The sequence below is a fragment of the Marmota monax genome, unplaced genomic scaffold (assembly GCF_021218885.2).
Source record: "Marmota monax isolate L192 unplaced genomic scaffold, Marmota_monax_Labrador192_F-V1.1 WCK01_AAM20220418_F8-fsc00004, whole genome shotgun sequence".
Lineage (NCBI taxonomy): Eukaryota > Metazoa > Chordata > Mammalia > Rodentia > Sciuridae > Marmota > Marmota monax.
In genome coordinates this window covers 16,193,484-16,215,392 of record NW_026692881.1, presented here as the reverse complement: position 1 = coordinate 16,215,392, position 21,909 = coordinate 16,193,484, and the positions used below count along the sequence as shown (strand labels likewise).

The 21,909-nt window shown below is 35.2% G+C and overlaps 2 protein-coding genes across 4 annotated transcripts in view; both read left to right on the top strand.

The window, feature by feature from the left end:
- Chuk (component of inhibitor of nuclear factor kappa B kinase complex) overlaps positions 1 to 11,039 on the top strand; it is a 43,334-nt gene extending 32,295 nt beyond the window's left edge. The window contains exons 15-21 of one of the 2 annotated variants that reach the window (XM_058581221.1): positions 301 to 410; positions 1,059 to 1,108; positions 5,900 to 5,996; positions 6,317 to 6,464; positions 7,006 to 7,119; positions 9,031 to 9,130; positions 9,830 to 11,039. In XM_058581221.1, coding sequence (XP_058437204.1) covers positions 301 to 410; positions 1,059 to 1,108; positions 5,900 to 5,996; positions 6,317 to 6,464; positions 7,006 to 7,119; positions 9,031 to 9,099 — 588 coding nt within the window. In that variant the 3' untranslated portion in view covers positions 9,100 to 9,130; positions 9,830 to 11,039. Of the gene's footprint in view, positions 1 to 300; positions 411 to 1,058; positions 1,109 to 5,899; positions 5,997 to 6,316; positions 6,465 to 7,005; positions 7,137 to 9,030; positions 9,131 to 9,829 lie in introns of both variants that reach the window. The other variant, XM_058581220.1, reaches the window with a different exon arrangement.
- A 1,962-nt stretch (positions 11,040 to 13,001) lies between these two features.
- Erlin1 (ER lipid raft associated 1) overlaps positions 13,002 to 21,909 on the top strand; it is a 34,609-nt gene continuing 25,701 nt past the window's right edge. Inside the window, exons 1-5 of one of the 2 annotated variants that reach the window (XM_046449896.2) lie at positions 13,002 to 13,099; positions 13,422 to 13,545; positions 15,153 to 15,234; positions 19,018 to 19,064; positions 20,114 to 20,175. In XM_046449896.2, the coding sequence (XP_046305852.1) occupies positions 13,433 to 13,545; positions 15,153 to 15,234; positions 19,018 to 19,064; positions 20,114 to 20,175 (304 nt within the window). In that variant the 5' untranslated portion in view covers positions 13,002 to 13,099; positions 13,422 to 13,432. Of the gene's footprint in view, positions 13,159 to 13,421; positions 13,546 to 15,152; positions 15,235 to 19,017; positions 19,065 to 20,113; positions 20,176 to 21,909 lie in introns of both variants that reach the window. The other variant, XM_046449897.2, reaches the window with a different exon arrangement.

Below are 21,909 nucleotides of genomic sequence, written 5' to 3'. Positions count from 1 at the left end.
AGCTACTTTTTTTGCCTTGTTAGTAACACATCTACCTTTTTGCTTCTTTAGAGGAATAAGAAAATGTTTGTAGTTTAATATTGTCAGGGGAGAAAAAAGAGAAGTATAGGAATAAGTATGTTCTTATGTGAAAGATTGTCAGAATCAAAGGATAAAAAAGCTTTAAAAGAATTAGTGTTTTATATTATTTAGTTCTACTACTACCACAACAGACCATTCTCTATCCTTAAGATCTGAGTTTTGTTTTGTGTTATGTCATAGTAAGTCCATTATTTTCTTCGTGTTTTCATCATATTTTAGGTTGGTGTCATTGGGTACCTTGAGGATCAGATTATGTCTTTGCACACTGAAATCATGGAGCTACAGAAGAGCCCTTATGGAAGACGTCAGGGAGACTTGATGGAATCTCTGTAAGGATGTACTTGTGTTTTGGAGTTGATGTCTGTAACTTTTTGTAACATTGTTCTTTCTGCTTTTATCTGGACGGTTTAGCCTCTGTATGGCTCTTTGCTATAGTTTTACTTCCTCTAAATGTATTGGCATCATGTAAAAAGAAAAATATTTCTCAGTCACAGGAAATTTTGGAAATAACTCTTTGGGTTGACCCTCTCTGCCCTTTTTAATTGAAGCATCTTTTTCTTGTGTTAGAAATCTCCAAGTATATCTAAATTACAAACTGTTTCCCTACTTACTATACTTCTGGCCATGCTATCGCTTACCTACTTTAGTGAGTTAACTTCTGAAGTGTCTGGATTAGAAACCAGATTAAATCTTTAATTGCAAGCCGTAGGTTTTACAAATTTCACTGTTTCTGTTGGAAGGATGTTGTATTTGTGGTGGGAGATCAGAGCAGATGTGAAGTATATTAAACTTCACATTTTAGGAACTTGTATTATTCTTGCTTATAACTCAGTGAAATGCTCTGTAATGTTCATTGGTAGTTTACATTTGCTTTAAATGGAATCATTCCAATCACCAGGAGTATTCATTTCAAATTATGGATTATTGAAGTCACTAAACTACTTTCACAGAGAAGCATGTTTTCTCTTTTTTTGTAGGGAACAACATGCAATTGATCTATACAAGCAGTTAAAGCACAGACCTGCAGGTAAGTTACCTCTGTCACAGTACCTGATGGCATTTTAGGAATCTTCAGTAGCCCAAGAAATTTGGGGAATTTTAAATTTTTAATAGGGTGTGTGTGTGTGTGAGAGAGAGAGAGAGAGAGAAAGAGAGAGAGAGAGAATATCGAGCAATCCTAGGGCCTATACATGCTAGTAGACAAGTGCTCCACCAATGAGCTACATCCCTAACTCCTAAATTTTAAATTTTTAAAAAAATATTTTTTAGTTGTTGATGGACCTTTATTTTATTTATTTGTATGTGCTTAGAATCAAACCCAGTGCCTCACATATGCAAGTACTCTTCCACTGAGCTACAAACCCAGCCCTAAATTTTAATTTTTTAAAAAGCTACAAAATTACTGTTGAGTATTACCATTGAGATAATGATGGTATAATAGCTTTAAATTTGCAATGATTTAAGAGATTAGAAAGGGAAAGTAATAAGGAAATTGAGGTAGAAAAGTTTTTTAAAAGGAAGTGAAAAGAAGGAATGGAAGAGAAAAAAAGGAACTCAAAGAAGAGAAAGAGGAAGCAGAACTATCTGTGGAAAGATGTGAGTGGTGGGAGAGGGGCACTGCTGCTTAAGATTAGAGAATTTGGAAAGAATTTGATGCAAATTCTATGAATGGTGAGAGAAAGCCCATGTGCTAGGCAAAAGTGATTTACCTTGAAAATGCTGCCTTCATCTGCATTGGTCATTGCTTGTATAATTGGCAAAACAATTCCTTTTGAACATCTGCTAAATATAGAGCATACTCTTCTGGAAAGAGCACAGGTTGGAAATCTGAAGGCTTGAATTCAAGATTGGGTACTTTACTGATCAAATTATCTCAGGCAAATCTTCCCATATCTCATTTTCTTTTTCTATAAAATAGGGTTAAAACCCAGCTTTCCTAACTCAGTTGAGTGTGGTGTAGCACTGTATTTAAGAGGATGTTTGTGAAAATGCTTTGAAGACTGTAAGGTATTAAGCACATTACAAGATATTAAAAATTTGTTATGAAAGGTGACAGAAGAAATAAAAAGTGAAATTTGTGCCCTAGAATGAAATGTTCTTAATTTCTAAAAAAAGTAGGTTTTATACATTAAAATTTGTGAACACATTACAACGTATGCATGTGAAATTGTGTTTATTTATTCATTCTTTAAAAAAAACCTGGGGATTGAACCCAGGCGTATTAAGACATGTGCATATAGCATTTAGCATGTTTAAGAAAATACAGTATCACTGGAGTGTAGAATTTCAGGAGGAGAAAGATACAGCTGAATCTTAAAGGATCTGGTATGTCATGGTAAAGAGTTTGGATTTCACCATACTGAAAAAGAAAAATCCTAAAAAGTTTTAATCCAGAATGGCATGTTCAAATTAGCATTTTAGAAATGCTACTCCAGGGTATTGTCAATAATGGATTAAAGTATGGCTAGGCTAGTGACAGGAGCATAACTTATGAAATCATTAGGACAATCATAGAGCTCAGAGCAGGGTGGATTATGAACTAAGGCAAAATTATGAATTTTGACAGTGAGGTAAAGTGGGGGGGAAAGGGCAAGGAGAGGGATTTAGGAGGTATAATTGGTAGTATTGGGTGACAGATTGAATATGGATGGCTGAGGTTGGGTTGGGAGTCATGGATGCCTCCCAAGATTCTGGTGAGAGTATCTGGTTACTTGATGGGACCAGGGAAATATAGGAAGGATAACAGACTAGATAGAAAAAAGAATGTGAGTTCTTTTTTTTTTTTTTTTTTTAACATATTGATATTAAGGACATTCAAATAGACATGTCTGATAGTTTTGTGTGTGTGTGTGTGTGAAGTCTGGGTTACCTGTTTAGCTCTTAGGGTAATAATCAGCCATAAGACTAAAGTGATGATCCTGAAAAAGCAGGATAAGTAAAAAAGCCAAGGTTGGAATTCTAGGGAATACCAACATTTACAAAGTGAATTGAAGCAGAGGAACCTGCAAAGAAGATTGAGAAATGGTCTGAGTACATAGAGGGGATTTTAAGAAAGGAATAAAAGAATTTCAAGGAAAAAGGAATCAGTAGGATCAAATGCTCAGAAATATGGATAATGATGAAAATGTTAATGAAAATATTCAATTGCACATATTTGGTGACCTTGCAAAGTATAACAGAAACCAGATTATATTGTTGAGGAGGGACTGAGACAAGAAGAAATGGAGAAGTCTAGGCCAGAAGTTCTCAAAGTGTAACTCATGGACCCCTGAGGATCCTTGAAATTTTTCAGTCTATGAGGTCAAAATTATTTTTCATAATACTAAGATATTATTTTCCTTTTTTTTTAATACACTGACATTTCCCACTAAGGGTTCCAAAGCATTGTTGGGTAAGCTGGCTTGCTTCTTAGTATGAATCAAGGCTGTAGGACAAGACTATGCTAATAGTCATATTTTTTTACAATCATGTATTCATAGGTTTTTAAAAAATTTTTGTAGTAAATGGACAGAATTCATTTATTTATTTTTATGTGGTGCTAAGGGTCGAACCCAGTGCCTCACACATGATAGGCAAGCGCTCTGCTACTGAGCTACAGCCCCAACCCCTATTCATAGTTTTTTTAAAAAGCCAGTTTCATTTAAGAATGATATAGCATTTAAGATATAGCAGTAAAAAATAAATTTTAGTTAAATCTCAGCCCTTGAGTACATATCTTTTTTTTTTTTCCCTTGGTACAAAGGATTGAACTCAGGGGCACTCGACCACTGAGCCACATCCACAGCCCTATTATATTTTATTAAGGTTAGAGTCTCACTGAAATTGCTTAGCACCTCGCTTTTGCTGAGGCTAGCTTGTTTGTGATCCCTTCCTGCCTCAGCCTCCTGAGTTGTGCTCCACTATGCCTGAATTGACTACATATCTTCTTAATATATTGTGTGATGAAAAGGGAAGTACTTATAAAGTGCTTCTGCTGTATAGTGAAATATGATGGTTGTCTTAAAACCACTTCACTAATTGTTTACATTAGGTGTCTTGCCTCTTCTTTCATAGAATACCATTTTTACTTGAAAGAATGACTGTCAGCCACACTATGATTAGTGGAAATAAAAAGTGAAGCATGTTTGTGGCTTTAAGGGAAATAACATTGTCATCAATGATAGAATTCCACATTTCAAGCAAAAAATTAGAATTTTAGACACCTTTATCTAACAAATCTAGTTTGTTCATTTCTCAATACTTAAAGACTTATAAGATTTATGAAATCAAAAAGATTTGCAAAATATGCAAAACAATGCCAGTTTACTCACTAAAATTTTGTTTTAGATTACTTTTAATAAAATGTTACTAGAAATAGTTTATTTTTGTTTTTATTTTTCTGGTAGTGGGGATTGAACCTAGAGACACTGAGTTCAGTGTCCCCTGAGGGACATACCTAGCCATATTATTTTTAAAGTTGTGAAATAGGATCTTGCTAAGTTACCCAGGCTAGACTCAAAATCATAATCCTGCCTCAGCCTCCTGAGTTGCTGAGTCATTGCCACCATACCTAGCAGATTTGTTTTAAGTGAAATTAATACATAAATACTTTAAAATTTATTTTAATTTCTGAAAAACCCTTTGGGTTATTCAAATGTTGAGTTTATGAAATAGTCCTGAGACCAAAAAGTATGAGAATTGCTTATCTAGACTATTCTTTTCAGATGTTTGTTTAAGGAAAGAAAAGAGGTGAGGAACTAAAAGGAGATGCCTCAAGGGAGGTTAATTTTCAGTAGGAAGATTTAGCATATTTATATGCTTGGTAGTCAAAAAGCCTGTGTAAAGAAAGTACTGGAACAGATTTGGCTTGGGAGAATAGTGGGAGGGGCTAGCCTGATGCTACTGATATTAAGAGGAGGAATGGGTATAGATACAAATGCGTTTGTGGGAGTGTTAGAAGGTCAAGGTCTTACTGTCTTCTATTCTGAAGTGAGAAATGAGGTTAATTTTAATTCAAGAAGTGATGACTTTAGATTTGAGGACTGTGCTAAAGATTTTTAAAAGCTGGTGTATACAATGGAAGATGTCACTAATCCAGAATATATTAGGAATACAGAGCAAAAGTGAAAATATGTGAATAAGTAGTATTGGAAACAGAGTATACAATAATAGTTTTTTGTTGATAGTAACTAGCTCAGATATAGTTATAGTAACTGACAGAGCAGATGATTGGACTGATCTAGGATTAGGATTTTATTGATGGAATAGAAAAGATAAAAATGTTAGAGATAGTAACTAGGGACTCAAGTGACAAGTTATGATTGAAGATTCAAAATAAAACAAGTCTTAATTCTTTTTTCTTTAATCAGTAAATATTTGACTTCTAGTCTTCTGATCAATAAATCACACATATAATACACACACACACACACACACACACTATACACAAACACATTTAACTTTTTCGTATATAATTACCACTGAGTTCAGAGATAGAGTACTTACCTTGCACATATGAGGCACTGTGTTCGATCCTCAGCACCACATAAAAATAAATAAAGATATTGCATCCATCTTAAAAAAAAAAAGGAACTAGAAATAGGTAAAATTAATTAAAAATAAAGGTTAGTTTCTTTAAAAAAAAAAATTACCACTGAGCTATATCCCTAGCCCTTGAATTTATTTGTAGATAATCTTAAAGCCTTTATCTAATTTTTAATTTAATAATGGAGGTATTTATTAATTTCATATTTTTAGGAGTTTTCAAGGAATTTGTTATTTAGAGGCTGATATGTTCTATAAAAGAGAGGTTATGCCCACTGACCAAAGTCTTTTATAGATCACTCCTACAGCGATAGCACAGAGATGGTGAAGATCATTGTGCATACTGTGCAGAGTCAGGACCGTGTTCTCAAGGAGCTCTTTGGTCATCTGAGGTAGAAAAATTGCTTTATTTCTTTTCTAAAAAGCCAGTATAAGTATACACATATATTGTTCTTTTCAGGTAATATGTTCTTTTTCAAGCACAATACCTTTCTTTGGCAACTATACTAGGCCAAAGAAAATTCTGGCAATATATTGGATAACTTGACCCCAGTTGCATATACTTATAAATACTATTTGTATGTGTTCCTTTGGAGCTCAGTCATTAAATGTGATGCTAATTATGGTCATTTCTCCAACTGAGTGTGAAGTATGGTGTACCGTACCATTTTGAGGGATGTGACAGTATCTGACACTGATTTAATCTCTCCAGCAAGTTGTTGGGCTGTAAGCAGAAGATTATTGATCTACTCCCCAAAGTGGAAGTTGCCCTCAGTGACATCAAAGAAGCTGACAATACTGTCATGTTTATGCAGGGAAAAAGGCAGAAAGAAATATGGCATCTCCTTAAAATTGCCTGTGTAAGTAATTATTAATGAATCATTTAATGTGACATTAAGTTACAGTTATTCTCTACAAAAAGGGATTTTTATCAGCATGAGCTGTGTCCTCTTGATGAAATGTACTTTGTATTGAATTGATGTTCATGTTCCTTGCCTAGTGTCTGACTAGCAACCAAGGTGCAGGGCTTCTGTATTATCACTCTCCTTTGCAGTCCCTCTGTTTTTATAGTCCTTCTGGCCCTGGATCACTATGGTATTGCAAACCAACTTGAGGAGAGACATGATGCACAAATTAATGAAACCAGCCTTTGTTCACCTGGGCTTTTCCCTCCAATTAAAGTGGTTTTAGAAGAGTAGACATTTGGTTTTAGTCAATGAAGAAAAGGGCCAAGAACATGATAGGTAGTAGGGGTGTATAAAGGTAGGAAAAGTTTTATTAAGAAATATTCTGGTTGTCATATAAGTAGTGATAGAAATGTAAAGTTGTATATGATAAGAAAAATTGTGTGAATCAGCAGAGGTGCTGCATATAATCTTGTTGATTTTAATCCCCTTTCAGACACAGAGTTCTGCCCGGTCCCTTGTTGGATCCAGTCTAGAAGGTGCAGTAAACCCTCAGTCATCAGCATGGCTGCCAACTTTAGCAGAACGTGAACAGCCTCTGTCATGCGTGGTAACTCCTCAAGATGGGTGGGTTCACTTTGTAACAATAGATAGTTGTTTTTTCAGAGCAGTTGTAGAAATGAGGCAATAGAATATAGTGGTTAAGGAAGTCGTCAATGCCTTCAGACCAGGTTTGAGTCTTGACTGTCCCTCTCTAATAATCTTGGGCAATTTACTTGAATTTTTAATTTTTTTAGCCTGTAAAATGAGAATGTCTTAGAATTGCTGTGAAAGTTTGATTGGACAATGTATATAAAATGCTGGGAAGTAAATATTTAGCAATTATTACTTATAAGTATTAGCTCAATACAAGTTCTAAGACCTGTAATCATTTTTCTCTACAAGAAATTTTGCATTTATCATTTTGGGGTCCTTGATTGCCCTTTTAATAAATTGTTGAGATCGATTTTACTTTATAACTTAATATTTCTAAAAATCAGACTTTTTTCAGTGCCTTAAATCAATTTTGCAAATAGGATCTCAAGTTTGAAGGCCTGTATTTTCTTTTATTAGTTCCTACTCTTCTACTAAAAGCTGAATGACTATTAATCTCTATTATTTTCTTATAAGATGTGTCATAATCAGAGCCAGTGGCTCTTTTCTAGCTTATGTATTGTCACTTTTCTCACAACTCTAATGGAGCTCTCTACAGCACTAGCATTTCCTGGAATCTCCTCCAATAATTAGTTTTACAGAAGTACAGCCATTGTTACTTCACTGCTCAGGTGGTCATGCAGTTGCACACTTTGTACTCTTTTTATGAGAGAAAAAACACATAGCAGGAAGGCAAGCTGATATCTGGTATTTTATTTTTTTATGGATATATCTTGGGATCATTATAGATTTGGCCCAATGTATGTATGATACAAGTATAGTATAGGTTATAATTAATTATATAGACTTTAGGAAACATTCTGTTAGAGTTCAAGGAAGTAAATTTTATTACATTTTTAACCTTTTGCTTTCATTAAATAGGTTTGTTAGGGGATGCTAGTGTCACCTCTACAAGTAATTTCCAATAGGAAGTTGTGGTTGTTTGCAGAAGTGTACCTAATGGGCTTTTAAAATATATTTTCTGTAGAAATATATTATTAAAGGAAACTTATTTTAGTTTTAACTACCAAGGATTAGGGGCCGTTAGCCTGTTTTTCCATCCATTGAATAAGAGTTGAATCAGCATTTTGTTCTAAGCTAATAGTGGCTATAATCCTGGCCTAGAACTGACTAAGGTAGAGGAGGGACTGAGGTTTGGTAAGAGGAAAGTGTGAAGGAGAAAATCTGAACCAGGGTCTCCATCAAATTGAAACTTCCAGGATACATCATGGTTCTAAGTGGCTCTCCTATCCCACTGTTTTCTTCTGTGATTCTCTGTGATTTCCTTTTTATTTCTTCTGTGATTTCCTTTTCATTTCTATCATCTGTAGTTTGCAACCAGTTTTTCACCTTCCCTGATCTCTGCAGAAGAGATTGTACTTTTGAATCTTCTCTCCTACATTTGTGTTTGTGAAGTAAGCATGCTAGTGTTTTTGCTATTTGTAAAAGGAAACATTCCAGAAATAAATTTTGTCTGCACCACAAGGATCTTTCTCCCTGACACCCAGTTAGCATTTTGAGGGGAGAAAATTGTGTGTGTGTGTGCACACACATACTATTTATGTTTCAGAGGAAAGTGTGATTGAAGTTTAGTGGACTTATTATGAAAGTTAGGCAGTTATAGTGGACTTATTATTAAAGTTAGGCGCAGGCAGCAGAGACTCTGGCCCTAGATGGGAGGGAAGAAACTATAAAGAGTATAGGAGTCAGCTGCTTTGGGTGCTGGGCTATAGGAAGGGCAGTGATCTTCCTGACCTAGAAGAACAGAAAGTAGAATTCATATGCCCCTTTGCTGAATTTGAAAATATTTAATTCTTTTATCCCACAGGGAGACTTTAGCACAAATGATAGAAGAAAATTTGAACTGTCTTGGCCATTTAAGCACTATTATTCGTGAAGTAAATGAGGAACAGGGCAGTAGTATGATGGTAAGTTTTGTGTGGATATGGGTGTGTATTTTAGGTATGCTGGATACGAAGGGTTAAGTTTCTGTGCTAGCCTTATGTGGCATTCAGGATACATGTAGTGAATAGAAGCAGAGGAAAAAGTATATGAGGAGTATCCTCAAACTCAAATCCCCATTTTTGTTACTCAGATGTATACTTAGGATTATGTCATCAGTAAATATCAACAATTTTGGTCAAATTAAGCTTTCTTTGCAGTGTGATCACTGAAATAGAATGGTTCAGCAATCAATTTTATCCAATAAGATGGGACTTGTACTATAATTCTCATATAGTCCCTGCTGCATATAAAATGAATTATGTTAAGATAGTTGTAGTTAATAAAAGTAACTAGGTTAAGATTTGGTTACTATATTGATTCATTAAAACTTGAATAAACTACAATAAAATGTTTACTGAATTAACTTTTACAGCATTTAGTCTCAATATCAACTTTTTCATCAGAATAATTATTTGCCTCAAATTTTTATGAAAAGTCTTTAAAATATTTTTAAGATGACCAAAAAATGAGGATAAGCTAAACTACAATTTGTAACTTCTGTGTTTTTGCTTTTTTAACCTTTGATTACAAAATATCCAAACATACAAAAAACTTCAAGAACATCCATGTACTTATCACTTATAGTCAACTTCTAATTTTAACTTTTTCATGCCTGGTTTTAGAATCTTGATTGGAGTTGGCTAACAGAATGACTTGCTACTTGTTCACTGTCCTCAAACCTATGGAAGTTGTTGCTGCACATGTTGGAAGTTGGTTTTTCCTCTATGAAGCTATTCTTCTTCACACACCAGTCAGTGGAAGCAATGACTGTGATCAAAAACTACCAAGATTTTACAAGCACATTATCCTGATTTTTGAATAAAGTAAACTTTCAAACAGGATTTTATTTTTTAAAAAGTCACTGGACATATTTAGATTTTTGTTTTAATACTATAGCTACTTTGGAGCATCATTGGAGCTTCTTCAAATCCGGTAAAACATTACTTGTTTAACTGACAATAGTACCTTCTAAAGTTTTAATTTTTAGGTATAAGGCCATAGTATTGTACATAGAACATGCATTTTAAGTAAAAGTGTATACTTATGTTTCTGTGGAAGAAACTGTTCACAAGTTACTTCTTGAAAAATAAGCCTTACTTCCTTGTGTTGCACTCATTAAGTGCTCTTCCTGGCATAAGGAGTTGGCTCGATCCCATTTTTAATTTTACTACATATTTTAACAGTGTCCCCTTCTTACAGAAGGGATTGTGCATCTGTGCCTTTCATACCAGTTGAATGATAAAATATGTTGTGCGCTATATGTATATGTATTTAAGATGTACATTTAATAATATCAAAGACATACCTGTTAATTTATAATGTATTTGAAAATTTATGGTTTTTTTTCATTTGTAAAAATGGGTTGTTTAAACAATCAAGTCTTGTCATACAAGTTTATAAGGTCTACATTCCCTTATCTGAAATTGTAATTTCAAAAACCAAGAAGCTTTGAAAACAAGGTTTTCATAAGTTTGGTGACAAAATTAATTTGCTTTCAAATCTAATCTGAACTGATATTGAATCTGTTTATCCCATTTAGTGTGAATATTCATGTAATTTGCTGCAGAAATAGTAACATTTTTGATTATTGGGGGGGTGGAATTATGTCACAGACTCTTGAGGGTTAATGTAGTATGTTATATGCACTAAATTCCTTTCTAAAGTCTGAAAATTTTATGATTCTGAAACATCTGGCCCCAAGGCTTTCAGATAAAGGATGTGGATCTCTATCTTCTGTTAAATAATTTAGAAGGTATTATGTGTTTTAAAAAATGTGAAATGCTTTTATATTTTAGTTTTTCACTTTGTATATTAAACAATTTTTAAATTCCATTTTGAATTTCTACTCATTATAAGAACCAGTTTATAATATAACAGTTGAATATGGAATTTGGGAAAATATGAAGGTTCATGGAGTAAAATTGGAGCACAGAATTATGTGATAGGCTATCAAGTATGGTAAATATTGGGCAACTTCTTTAATATAGTGGTTTCCCTTTGTTTCTCTAAAGATAGTAATTCCATCCCTACCAGCTATTATAACAGGTAGTCTCTATTATAGTTTCCCTAGTTCTAAAAGGCTTTAATAATAAACATTACTGAGTATCTGTTGCTCAGAAGATATTAGTCTAGATATTAAGATCAGAAACAACACAGGCAGTTCAATAAAAATACTTACCTGGAAGTCTGAACATTGATGGCTATTGTTCAAGAATTTTTTTCAGCAATCATTCATTTTCTAAATATCGTTGTAATAATTGAGTAAAGATTTGCTACATGGTGGGGTCCATTTTGCTGATATGTGGATAGGGTCTTATCCAGACAGCTTGATCTACCTGGTTTGGACAGGTGCTATTAGTCAGAACAGACTGTTAAATAACTCCAAACTTGCATGGACTACTTTGTGTGGACTACTCTTTTTGGGGGGTAATAACTTTTCAAAGTTGAATGAAAGTTGTGAACTCTAGTCTAAGCAATATTATGACAAATTAAGAGAAATGTATACACAAAACCCAGGGGCTGGAGCAAATTGTTTTTCATTCATTTTGCTTTTTTGGAAGTTAAGGTAGCTAAGCTCTGCAAATACCATTTATCTAGGAGCAGACAAGAACCCAGACATTTCTAGGTAATAAAATCAAATGAATGGCACAGGTAAGTGTATTTATCAAAAGGAGTAGCTACAGTTATCTCATTCTATTTACCTTTTCTCACCTCCACTGCTAATAACTACTGTTATAACTTTGGACCTGTAGTTTCCTAATCCCATAAGGTCCCAGCCTCCAGTTTGTCTCCACTTTCAGCCATTTTGCAGATTTATTGGCTCTAAAATATTACGTCCCTCTATTTCCCTGCCCAAGAGATTAGGAGTTCCAACTCTAGTCTATCTTGTGCAGATGTGGCCACACCAGGCAGGCTACTGTCCTCAAGGCTTACACCAACTTATTCAAATGTGAATGTCCTTATTTATTTCCCTCGTATTCATCCACCTCACTAAAACCTTACCCTGTCCTTTCCCCCTTTTTATTTTTGGTAATATATGCACATGGTGCAGAATTCTTGAAGAACAGAAGAAAATGCAGGGGGGGAAAAGTATTTCTGTTGGTTAGCCAACCAGTCCCCCTATCAGTAGGACAATGCATTCTATACTTTCTAGATCTTGTCCTAGACTAGCCTACTAAACCACACCTTACTATCATAAAAGATGTTAAGGAACCTCAGTCACTTCTTTTTGGTCTCCCTGGAGGACAGGTCCCCAAGCACCGCAAATATTTTGCCCATTTTATTCCTGTTTTCTCTGTGGCCTTCATAAAACCCTAGTCAGTCAGCATTCTAGCACATAAAAAATAAACAATAACTTGGCGAGTGAATGATGCAGTTAGATCGGAATAGCTTCTTCGTCTGAACTTAAATAGGACTTTCTTTGAAACAAGCAGGTTACTCCTGAAATGCAGAGTCTGAGCCAAAACCACGTGCTTGCCCCACACATTAGAAGTGGCCATATACCACAAAGGATATTAAAAAGTAACAGCTCGACACTTAAAGTGAGGAAGTAGGTTTTCTGCAAAAGAACTGAGAAGTCTCCTATTCGAGTGGCCCTTTCCATTCCTCTGCCTCCCTGCTAGTCCAGACTACCAATTTATCTTCTAGAGCAGCTGATAAGTAGTACACGGAAAAGGACCTGACGCTCCTTCGCAAGGCATTGCGCAGCCTAGAGGCTGGGAGAATTTTGTCCCGCCTGCTCCCCGTCTAGCTAGTCACGGAGGGGCGCTGCGTCTGTGTGCGTCCCCGCGCAGCCGCAGTGCCGGCGAGTGGGCGGGACCGGTGGTTGGCGGCGTTTGGCGCGTCCGGGGAGGCGGCTGCACGTGCGGGCGGGGGCGATGCGTCACTGATCGGTGAGGAGCGGCGGAGGGGTCGGCCTACCTCCGAAGCCTGCGGCTTGGGACCCTTAGCAGTTAGTGCTTTCCTCCGGGGGAGTGGCCGTCGAGAGAAGGGTTGCCACGCTCACCGCGCAGGGGCGGGCCGCGGGCCACCTAGGCGGAGGGGTTGACAAGGGGAACGCCTGCTAAGCGAGGAGAGCAGAATGAGGGGAAAGGGGTCCGGGACTCCCCGTCTTAGATGGAGAAAGCGCGCCAGGTCTCCTGGAGGGAAAGGGTGGAAATTAGAGGGGGCGAGCCTGTTACTTCCAGACTGAGGGTCCTTTCCTCCCTCACCCAGGAGGAACAAGGATGAATATGACTCAAGCCCGGGTTCTGGTGGCTGCAGTGGTGGGGCTTGTAGTTGTTCTCCTCTACGCCTCCATCCACAAGATCGAGGAAGGACATCTGGCAGTGTACTACAGGTGAGCAGCATGTGCGGTCCACCAGGTTCTAGAGCAGACCCGGTACTTACGTCAGAGTGGAATCTGGGAAGTTGTTGCCACTGCAGCATCCTGGGAGTACTTCCCAATCCGGAGAAGAGATTTTTTTAATAACCCTTGAGAAAGCACGGGGTGAAGCAGAATTTTGCGGAGCACCCTCCAAGTGTTAAGCAGTTTTAGTGTTGTGTTTGCTTTGTGCAGAGGTTAAGACTCAGGAAAGGAAGTAGTCACTGTAACTGAAGAGATATATTAATAATTTGTAATCGGTACATCTGTACAGGCTTTTAGTTTGCCACTCCAGATGCTCTTTAGGAAATCTCGTCCTATTTATGTTTTTTCTATTTTTCCATTAAAAACCTTCCAGTGACTGGTTATGTTTTATAAGCTTTTATGACCATGTCAGTTGTTTTGTCCCTGGTTCTCAAGGAATGTAAGCCCAACACTGATGGGCTACTCCTTACCCATTCAAATCAAGGAAAGAAATGTATGAATTGTGTTGCCATCTAGTTAAGCTGGAGTAGTTTTTCCTTAAGCATAATAACCACCATTTCCTTTTGATATAGACTAGTAAAAGAAAACAATTTGTGGAGAAATTGGGCCAGTGGTGTATTCAAAAAGAGGTTTAACCTTTTGCATATTTTCATCATCCACCTAAAACTGGTATTTCTACTTTTATATGCATCCTGAATTGTTTTTTTTTAAAAGTACAATTTTAATGGCGTATCTTAGCAAATGGAACTCTAGCATAAGAAATGACAGCTTTGTCCAGATTTTCATCCAATTTGGCATTGTCTTTCTGACAGTAAAGGAGAGAATGTTTCAAGAAACAGCTTTCAGAGAATTATCAATGAACCTCAAACAGTTCATCTTTTCTTATTTTTGTGGCTTCTTTGCAAACCTAGGACTTCTTTGTTAGGTTTGCTCCCCAAATACCTCTTTTTTATAGTTTTCAGCATACTGAAATTCCAGAATTTGGTGAACAAGTTCATATGTTGCCTGTTTATAGTTTGAACCTTCCCTCCGTTTATCTTTCCATGCTAAATTTTTTTTGTTTTTATACAGAAACTTTATGTTCCCAGTATTTTAGTTGTCTTGCAGATAGATAAAAGAATTATGTGCCTTAGAAATTTCCTCTTTCCTTGAAAGTTTGTATTGCTATCTTCTTTTTTTCAACCTAGTGATTAAATGTTCTAGGTTCTGATTTGCCTCTTGTTATGTACAATTAAAGTACCTCAACTAAGAGCCATTAGAATTTTTTTCACAAATATTTCTCAGAGGGCTAAAGATCAAAGGGAAATCCTTTGAACCTGAAAGTGGTGCTGGAAACCCAGAGGTATGGATGGTAAAGCTTATGAAACAAGGTGTAACATTGCAATTTTACTTTTACTTTTTTTTTTTAAACCGTTTTAGCTATGTAGGTATTTTAAGCTGGGTTTGTTGGCATGAGTAACTCCTCTGAGGCTTTAATAGCTTAGCCACGAGTAAAATTCTATAGCATTTTAGGTTTGAAAAGTAAGACCTATAGCATTTTGGGTTTGAAAAGAGAATTTCTCTTTATAATTTTGTCAAATTGAAATATCTCTTTGCAGGGGAGGAGCTTTACTAACTAGCCCCAGTGGACCAGGCTATCATATCATGTTGCCTTTCATTACTACATTCAGATCTGTACAGGTGAGTGATTCCTAGGGATTCCAGAAATACAAGTGTGACAAGTTGCCATATTCATGGGTAGAGATAGATTTCCTTATTGCTTAAGCAGATGTTGTTATTTACTTAAATGCAGGAGTTCAGAGTACAGTTGTCACAGAACAAGTTATGATTTTGAACTATCTCACATTTGAAGTAAATTAGAAGTGTGAGCTAGGCAGTTTGGAAGGACTGACTTCTACCATCTGTATAATGTTATGTAGCAGGTTTTCTTTTGCTTCTGTTAAAACAAAAGCAAGAATTAGAAACACAACTAGAAATACAAGCAAGTGATTACGGTTAGATTACTTTTTGGTTTCCATAGAGGCAGGCTCCTGGGCTACTATTAACATGAAAGATCTGAATTTTTATACACAGCTTTTCTGCCTCAGTTTTTGCCTGATACATTAAGAACAATTTTATGTGGTATTTTGACAGGATCCCAGAATATTTGAAATAAGTGTCTGGTTATTGAAAAGAATACCTTTCCCATGGGAGACACTTAATAGGTATCTTTTGACATAAGGTAACAAAATAGGATTAGACTATTATAACTTTTGCATATTCATTATGATCATACATCTTTGGATTTAGAAGTTTGTCTACCATCTGCTGCTAATTTTTCAGGAATCAGGAAAATTCAGTGTTATTTAATCTTATAATTTTAATTCTAGGCTTCCTGCTGAGTGAGTGCTTAATTATGAATAACTAAATCCCCCAGATTTTCTTCCAGATCCCTTGTAGACGGCTTAGGAAAAGACTTGTATTTATTGAAGTGAAATGTGGTGTTCTTTCCCTAGTTAAACTGATTTCCATTTTATTTTCCCATATTTGTTCATTTTTGCCTTGATTGATGAATGCTATCATGTCTTCACTTGCCATCTTTCCCTCCATTCCTCTTCTCCTTCCTAAATCTGGTCAGCCATTTTTAGGTTCATACCAGATTCCTTCTCTTCTAATCTATAGCTCTTTAAATCTGTATTATAAAGTTTGACCCTTGGTCTTATGTCCTTTAATAATAATTCTCTTGTATTGTTTTCTAAATTTCTGTGTGTGTTTTCTTTCCAGAAAATCTCTTTTAAGTTTCTTGAAGTCAAGAGCTATAACACATTTATATTTCTGACCTTTCTATTTGTGGTAGAAGTTGTTACAATTTGAGAACGATTTCTCAGAAATGTGATGTAGTGAAGATGGGGACTGCCATCAGTTGATTCCATGATTTGATAAAATCACTTCATTCTTGTAGACATCAGTTATTCCTCCGTGAAAGAAGGAATTTTAATTGCATGACCTTACCAACAGCTTCAGCAGTCTATAATGTTATTACACTGGTGCCATTAAGCAGATTTTAGAGTTTAATTGCATATATAACAATTATACTATATGTGATATGTATATATTTTATATATATATATATATATATAGAGAGAGAGAGAGAGAGAGAGATTGAGATTCAAATGAAATTAGTAGAAAGATTTCAGCTTAAACTAGTATAATTTGCATCTACAAAAAATTAAATGTGGAGCCGGTGTCCTTCTTTATATATGAGACAGTAATAGTCTAGGAAAGAATTACACTAATAAAATTTTTTTTAAGAAAGTGTTCTTATAAGACATAAAGAACATAATTTTTAGGAATTTTTGGAACACATTAGAAGACCTAACCCAATGTCAACAAATGTCTTAACAAACTTGATAATTGAAAGAAATACATTTGAATGTGAAATCCTATATATGGAGAGAAAACAGTGCTTAGAGAAATTATACAAAAACCTTCAACTTAAAGTATACATAACATAGAGTCACTTTTAAAATTAATATTCTGTCATACTTGGAAAATAATTTTTTTTTAATATTTATTTTTTAGTTGTTGTAGTTGGACACAATTCCTTAATTTACTTTTATGTGGTGCTGAAGATTGAACTCAGGGCCTTGCACATGTTAAGCAAGCACTCTACCGCTGAGCCCCAACCCCAGCTCAGAAAATAATTTTTAAAGAATATAAAAGTACATAGATAGAGTATATTAAATTGAAGATTTAACACCGAACTAATTACTAGTTATTCTTAGTTTAAAAGTTGGCTGGGCAATATCCTTTAGGTTTAAATAGGAATGCATATTTTACTTTATGTGGAACATGGAAATTGAATTAGTATGGTGGTTTGAAAGAAATAAAATAAATTAAACTCATTTCATCATCAGCTCCCCTCACTTTACCTAAAACTATTATAAATGCTTACCATCATCCCACTCTTTCAACTCAAGAATTATATTTTCTTCTTTTCTCTTCTGGAATTTTCTATTTAACCAAATATCACATCCTTTCTGTATTATGTCTACTGGACTGAGCATTCAGTTTTCATGATCTTTACTAAATTAACCTAAACAAAGTAATTCTTTAGCTTTCCTACTGATTTTCTTGCCTCCAGATAAGATGAATGATGAGAACTGCATCACATATGATCAAAGGAATTAAGTAAAAGACATTTTCCCCCAAAGCTGGTGATTGAATTCAGGACCTTATGCATGATAGGCAAATACTCTTAACTCTGAGCTATGTCCTCAGTCCTTCAATTTTTTTGAAAGGTTTATTTTATGACTGTATATAAGATGGACTAGAAAAAAAACTTCCAGCCAACATTCAGGGGCCTCTACCTAATATATTCTCTTCTCATAAGTCACGTCTTATCTAAATTGTGCTTTCTGCTTCAAACCAACCAATCTTCTTCCTGTCACATGTATACACAAGTTTGTCTTCAACTTTTTGTATTTGAATGTGGTATTTATTGAAATTAAGATGTTCCTCTGCTTCCTTTGTTCTTATTACTCCCCCTCTAGATTTGGCTTGTAAATACTTCACCTAAGAGAGCTTTTCAAGCTATTATTTTATGCCCTGTAACTTAACACCCAAAAGTTAACTTTATTCTCTGTTATTTTGTACCTGTTGATGGATTGTTTTATAAGGATTTTGTGTCCTGTGCAGGATTAGGACATTTTGGAAACAGGAACTAGGCTTCATTTTTCTTTTATATTCCATAAAATGGTATGTTGCTGTCATTTGGTAAGGTGCATTGTGTCTAGAATATACTTATTAGCAGCTGACCTGTTTGAGGCCTTAGAGTACAAGTAGGAAGTCATTCTGATTCAAACAAAGGTGTGACATGGCAGAGCGATTCAGTACCAGATTGTTGGTTCACTAGGAGAAAGCACTACTGGTTTGGCACTTATATTAAAAAGGAAACTTAACATGTGAGAGATCACTAGGTCCTAAACTAAAAATATTGACTGTAGCATTAGAGAAGAAAGATTGCTGTTAAGTTCAAGGGTAGCTTTGAGTCATAAGGTACTTGTACACATAAAATAGTTATCTTTTATCTTCATTGTAAATAGTAATGTTAGCAGTGGAATCAAAGTTCAGAGCACAAATCTTGACCATAGTGCCTTGTGGGTGAGCTTTTGTAGTTTGCTGTCCCTGGGTAAGTCCAGGCAAATAAGGAACTCCAGAGTTTTTTACTTACTAGCAGATTGAACATTGAATCTTTCCTAGTGCATTTTAATTGAACCTTAGTTATAAAATCTTGTCTGTCTCAAGTCGCATTTCTAATAAGATAAAAAAAGAAATGACTACTCTGATACTTAATCTTTGGGGAACTAAAATTTTGACGAAGTTCTCCTGTTCTTTCTCTCAGAGCCCTCCAGAGATTTGCCTCTGGAACTGGCAGCTCTTTGATAATATGTGTCCTGAGTTTTATTTGTTTTTCCTCCCCAGACAACTCTACAAACTGATGAAGTTAAAAATGTGCCTTGTGGAACAAGGTAAGCTTTATCCTTGTTGACCACCCTCCCTTAGTTCAGATGGAGTATTGTTCCTAAAATTGTGATCACTTAGGCACTTTTCAAATAAGCATGATAGTAACCCAGAGGGATTTCTGATATAAGCATTATTTGAGAAAAGATCTGTCTCCAAATAGGAACTTTCCATCTTAGGAACCAATAGGGTGCTATTGAAAAAGGTAGATTTTACAGAACCATTATAACTAACTGTATATCAGTGTTACTACATCTGTTTTAATGATTCTTTTTTAAGGTAGACTTTATTTTTTTAGAACAGTATTAGGTTCATAGCAAAATTGAGCAAAAAGTACAGTGAGTGTCCTCCTCTTACCCTGCCCCATATGTCTTTATTGACTTTTCTAAACTTAGTTTCCTCATTTGTAAAAATCAGGCAAAAGCAGTTATTATAAGGATTAGAATTAGTATAAACGAAGTACTTATTTCAGCACTTGACCCAGAGTAGATGCTCAATGAAAAGATAGTTTAAAATTAATTCATTTCATCATCTTATTTGTAGTACTAAATGCCATCTAATTTAGAGTTTCTGATTCAGTTAAGTCTGGAGAGGCCTTTTTTCTCCCCTGACAACACTACAAACTAATGAAACTAAAATATGCCTTGTGGAACAAGGTAAGCTTTTCTAACAAAAGTTTCTGGGTAGTGCTGATGCTTCTGGTCTGAAGACTTCAATTTGAAAATTGCTGCCCTAAAGAAGTTTAGGGAAAGAAAGGCAAGCGAGGACCAAATTATTTCTAGAGAATACTCACTACATTGAAGTGTATTAAAAGAAGAATGTCAAGTTCAAGGTATTTTTTAAATCACCTATTTTAAATGATCTAAAGTAATATTATAAGCCTACAAAGAAGCTTTTGACATATATAAAAGGACAGAGATACTTTTAAATAGGGACCATACTCTTCATATTTTAAGTTAATGTATTTGATTGTCAAGTTCTGTCTAGGTCTGTCTGTAACTCTTCTTTATGGATTCTATTTACTGGCTCACATTTGTCTCATTTCTTTGATTTTTAGTGGTGGGGTCATGATCTATATTGACCGAATAGAAGTGGTTAACATGTTGGCTCCTTATGCAGGTATGTTAACTATCTGTCATTTTTATAGTTATAACCAGAGTATTATAAATGAGATATTTCCTGAGGAATACGAAGGCATTTTTAAAGTTTTATAACCTCATTGATTACTGATAAATATAAAGGATTAATCATTGAATATTTTCCATTACTATAGAACAGAGGTAGAAATAGGTCTCAGGCTAGGCATAGTGATACACATCACCTATAATCCCAGTGGCTCCAGAGGCTGAGGCAGGAGCATCCTAAAAACAAGGACAGCGTCAGCAATTTAGTAAGGCTCTAAGAAAAGTAGAAATAAAAATAAAAAATGAAAGGTCTTGGAATGAGGCTTAGTGGTACAGCATTCCTGGATTCAGTCCCCAGTGGGCACCCCAACACACCCTGCAAAAAAAAAAAAAATATATATATATATATATATATATATATGTATGTATGTATGTATGTCACAGATTCCGGACAGAATTGATTTTCTACAACTCCATGATTTACTTGTCTCTGAGCTTAGTGTTTCTAAGTGCAAGATGGTCATTGATTATTTCTAGAACAGGGATATAGTATTGTATCCAATGAGAATAGGAGGTAATTTCCTTTTATGATAAAAGCCTATAACTGATCATTTCCTTGAGTCACACTGATTTTTCATCTTAGAGAAATCTTTTCTAGTTGAGATTTGCTATAACTTGGAAAGCAACCACAAAGTTCTTGGTGTAGGGGAAAGCATTTTCCTGGTAAAAGATGAAAACTTACAGATAGAGTAGGTAATGTTTAATTCAGAAACTTAAAAAAAGATAGAACATTCCTGAAAAAAAGATAGAACATTTTGTCTTTAATGATGATAATAAAATTTGCATGCCTAGTATGTAGAAGATATATGTTTGGCAAGAACAGTTTAAAAAGGTGAAGTTATAGCTTTTGCCACCAAGGAGTTTTTATTTTACTTGAGAAGACTTAATACGGACTAGAGAGAGAGAGATTAGAATGTGAGATTCTGATTATGACAAATTTCACATCACTGATACAGGTACAAATAGTGAAAAGGTTTCAGAGAATAGCAAATGTATCATGTCAAATGGATTTGAGTCATATTTTTAAAGATTAAGTATTTTCCTAGTCTTTGTACATCCAGTTGGCCCTCTGTATCTCACAGATTGAATGAACCACAGATTAAAATTATTTGGGAAAAAATTATGTATACACTAAACATACAGACTTTGTTTCTCTAAACAATGTAGTGTAACGACTATTTACAAAGCACTTACATTGTATTAGATATTGCGAGTCATCTAGACCTGATTTAAAATGGATAGAAGGATATGCATAATTTATATGCCAATAGTATACCTTTTTATATACATGTATAAAATTTGATATCACTTTGATGTTTTGAAACCAATCCCTCGTGGATACGAAAGGGATGACTGTACTTCACCTGGTCAAAAATCATTGGAATGGATTATGATTGAAAAAAAAAAAAAAGTTGAGCACAGTATTACACACCTATAATCCTAGCTACTCAGGAAGCTGAGTCACAAGGATCACAAGTTCAAAGCCATTCTAGGCAACTTTAGTGAGATCCTGTCCAAAATAAAAAGGGCTGGGGGTGTAGCTCAGTGCTTGCTGAACATGGATGAGGCCCTGGTACCCTATTACCACAAAAAAAAAAAAAAATCCCTAGTACACACAGATACAAAAAGAAAAAAGGAAGAAGTTAGCTCTAGTCACAGCTAAATAGGA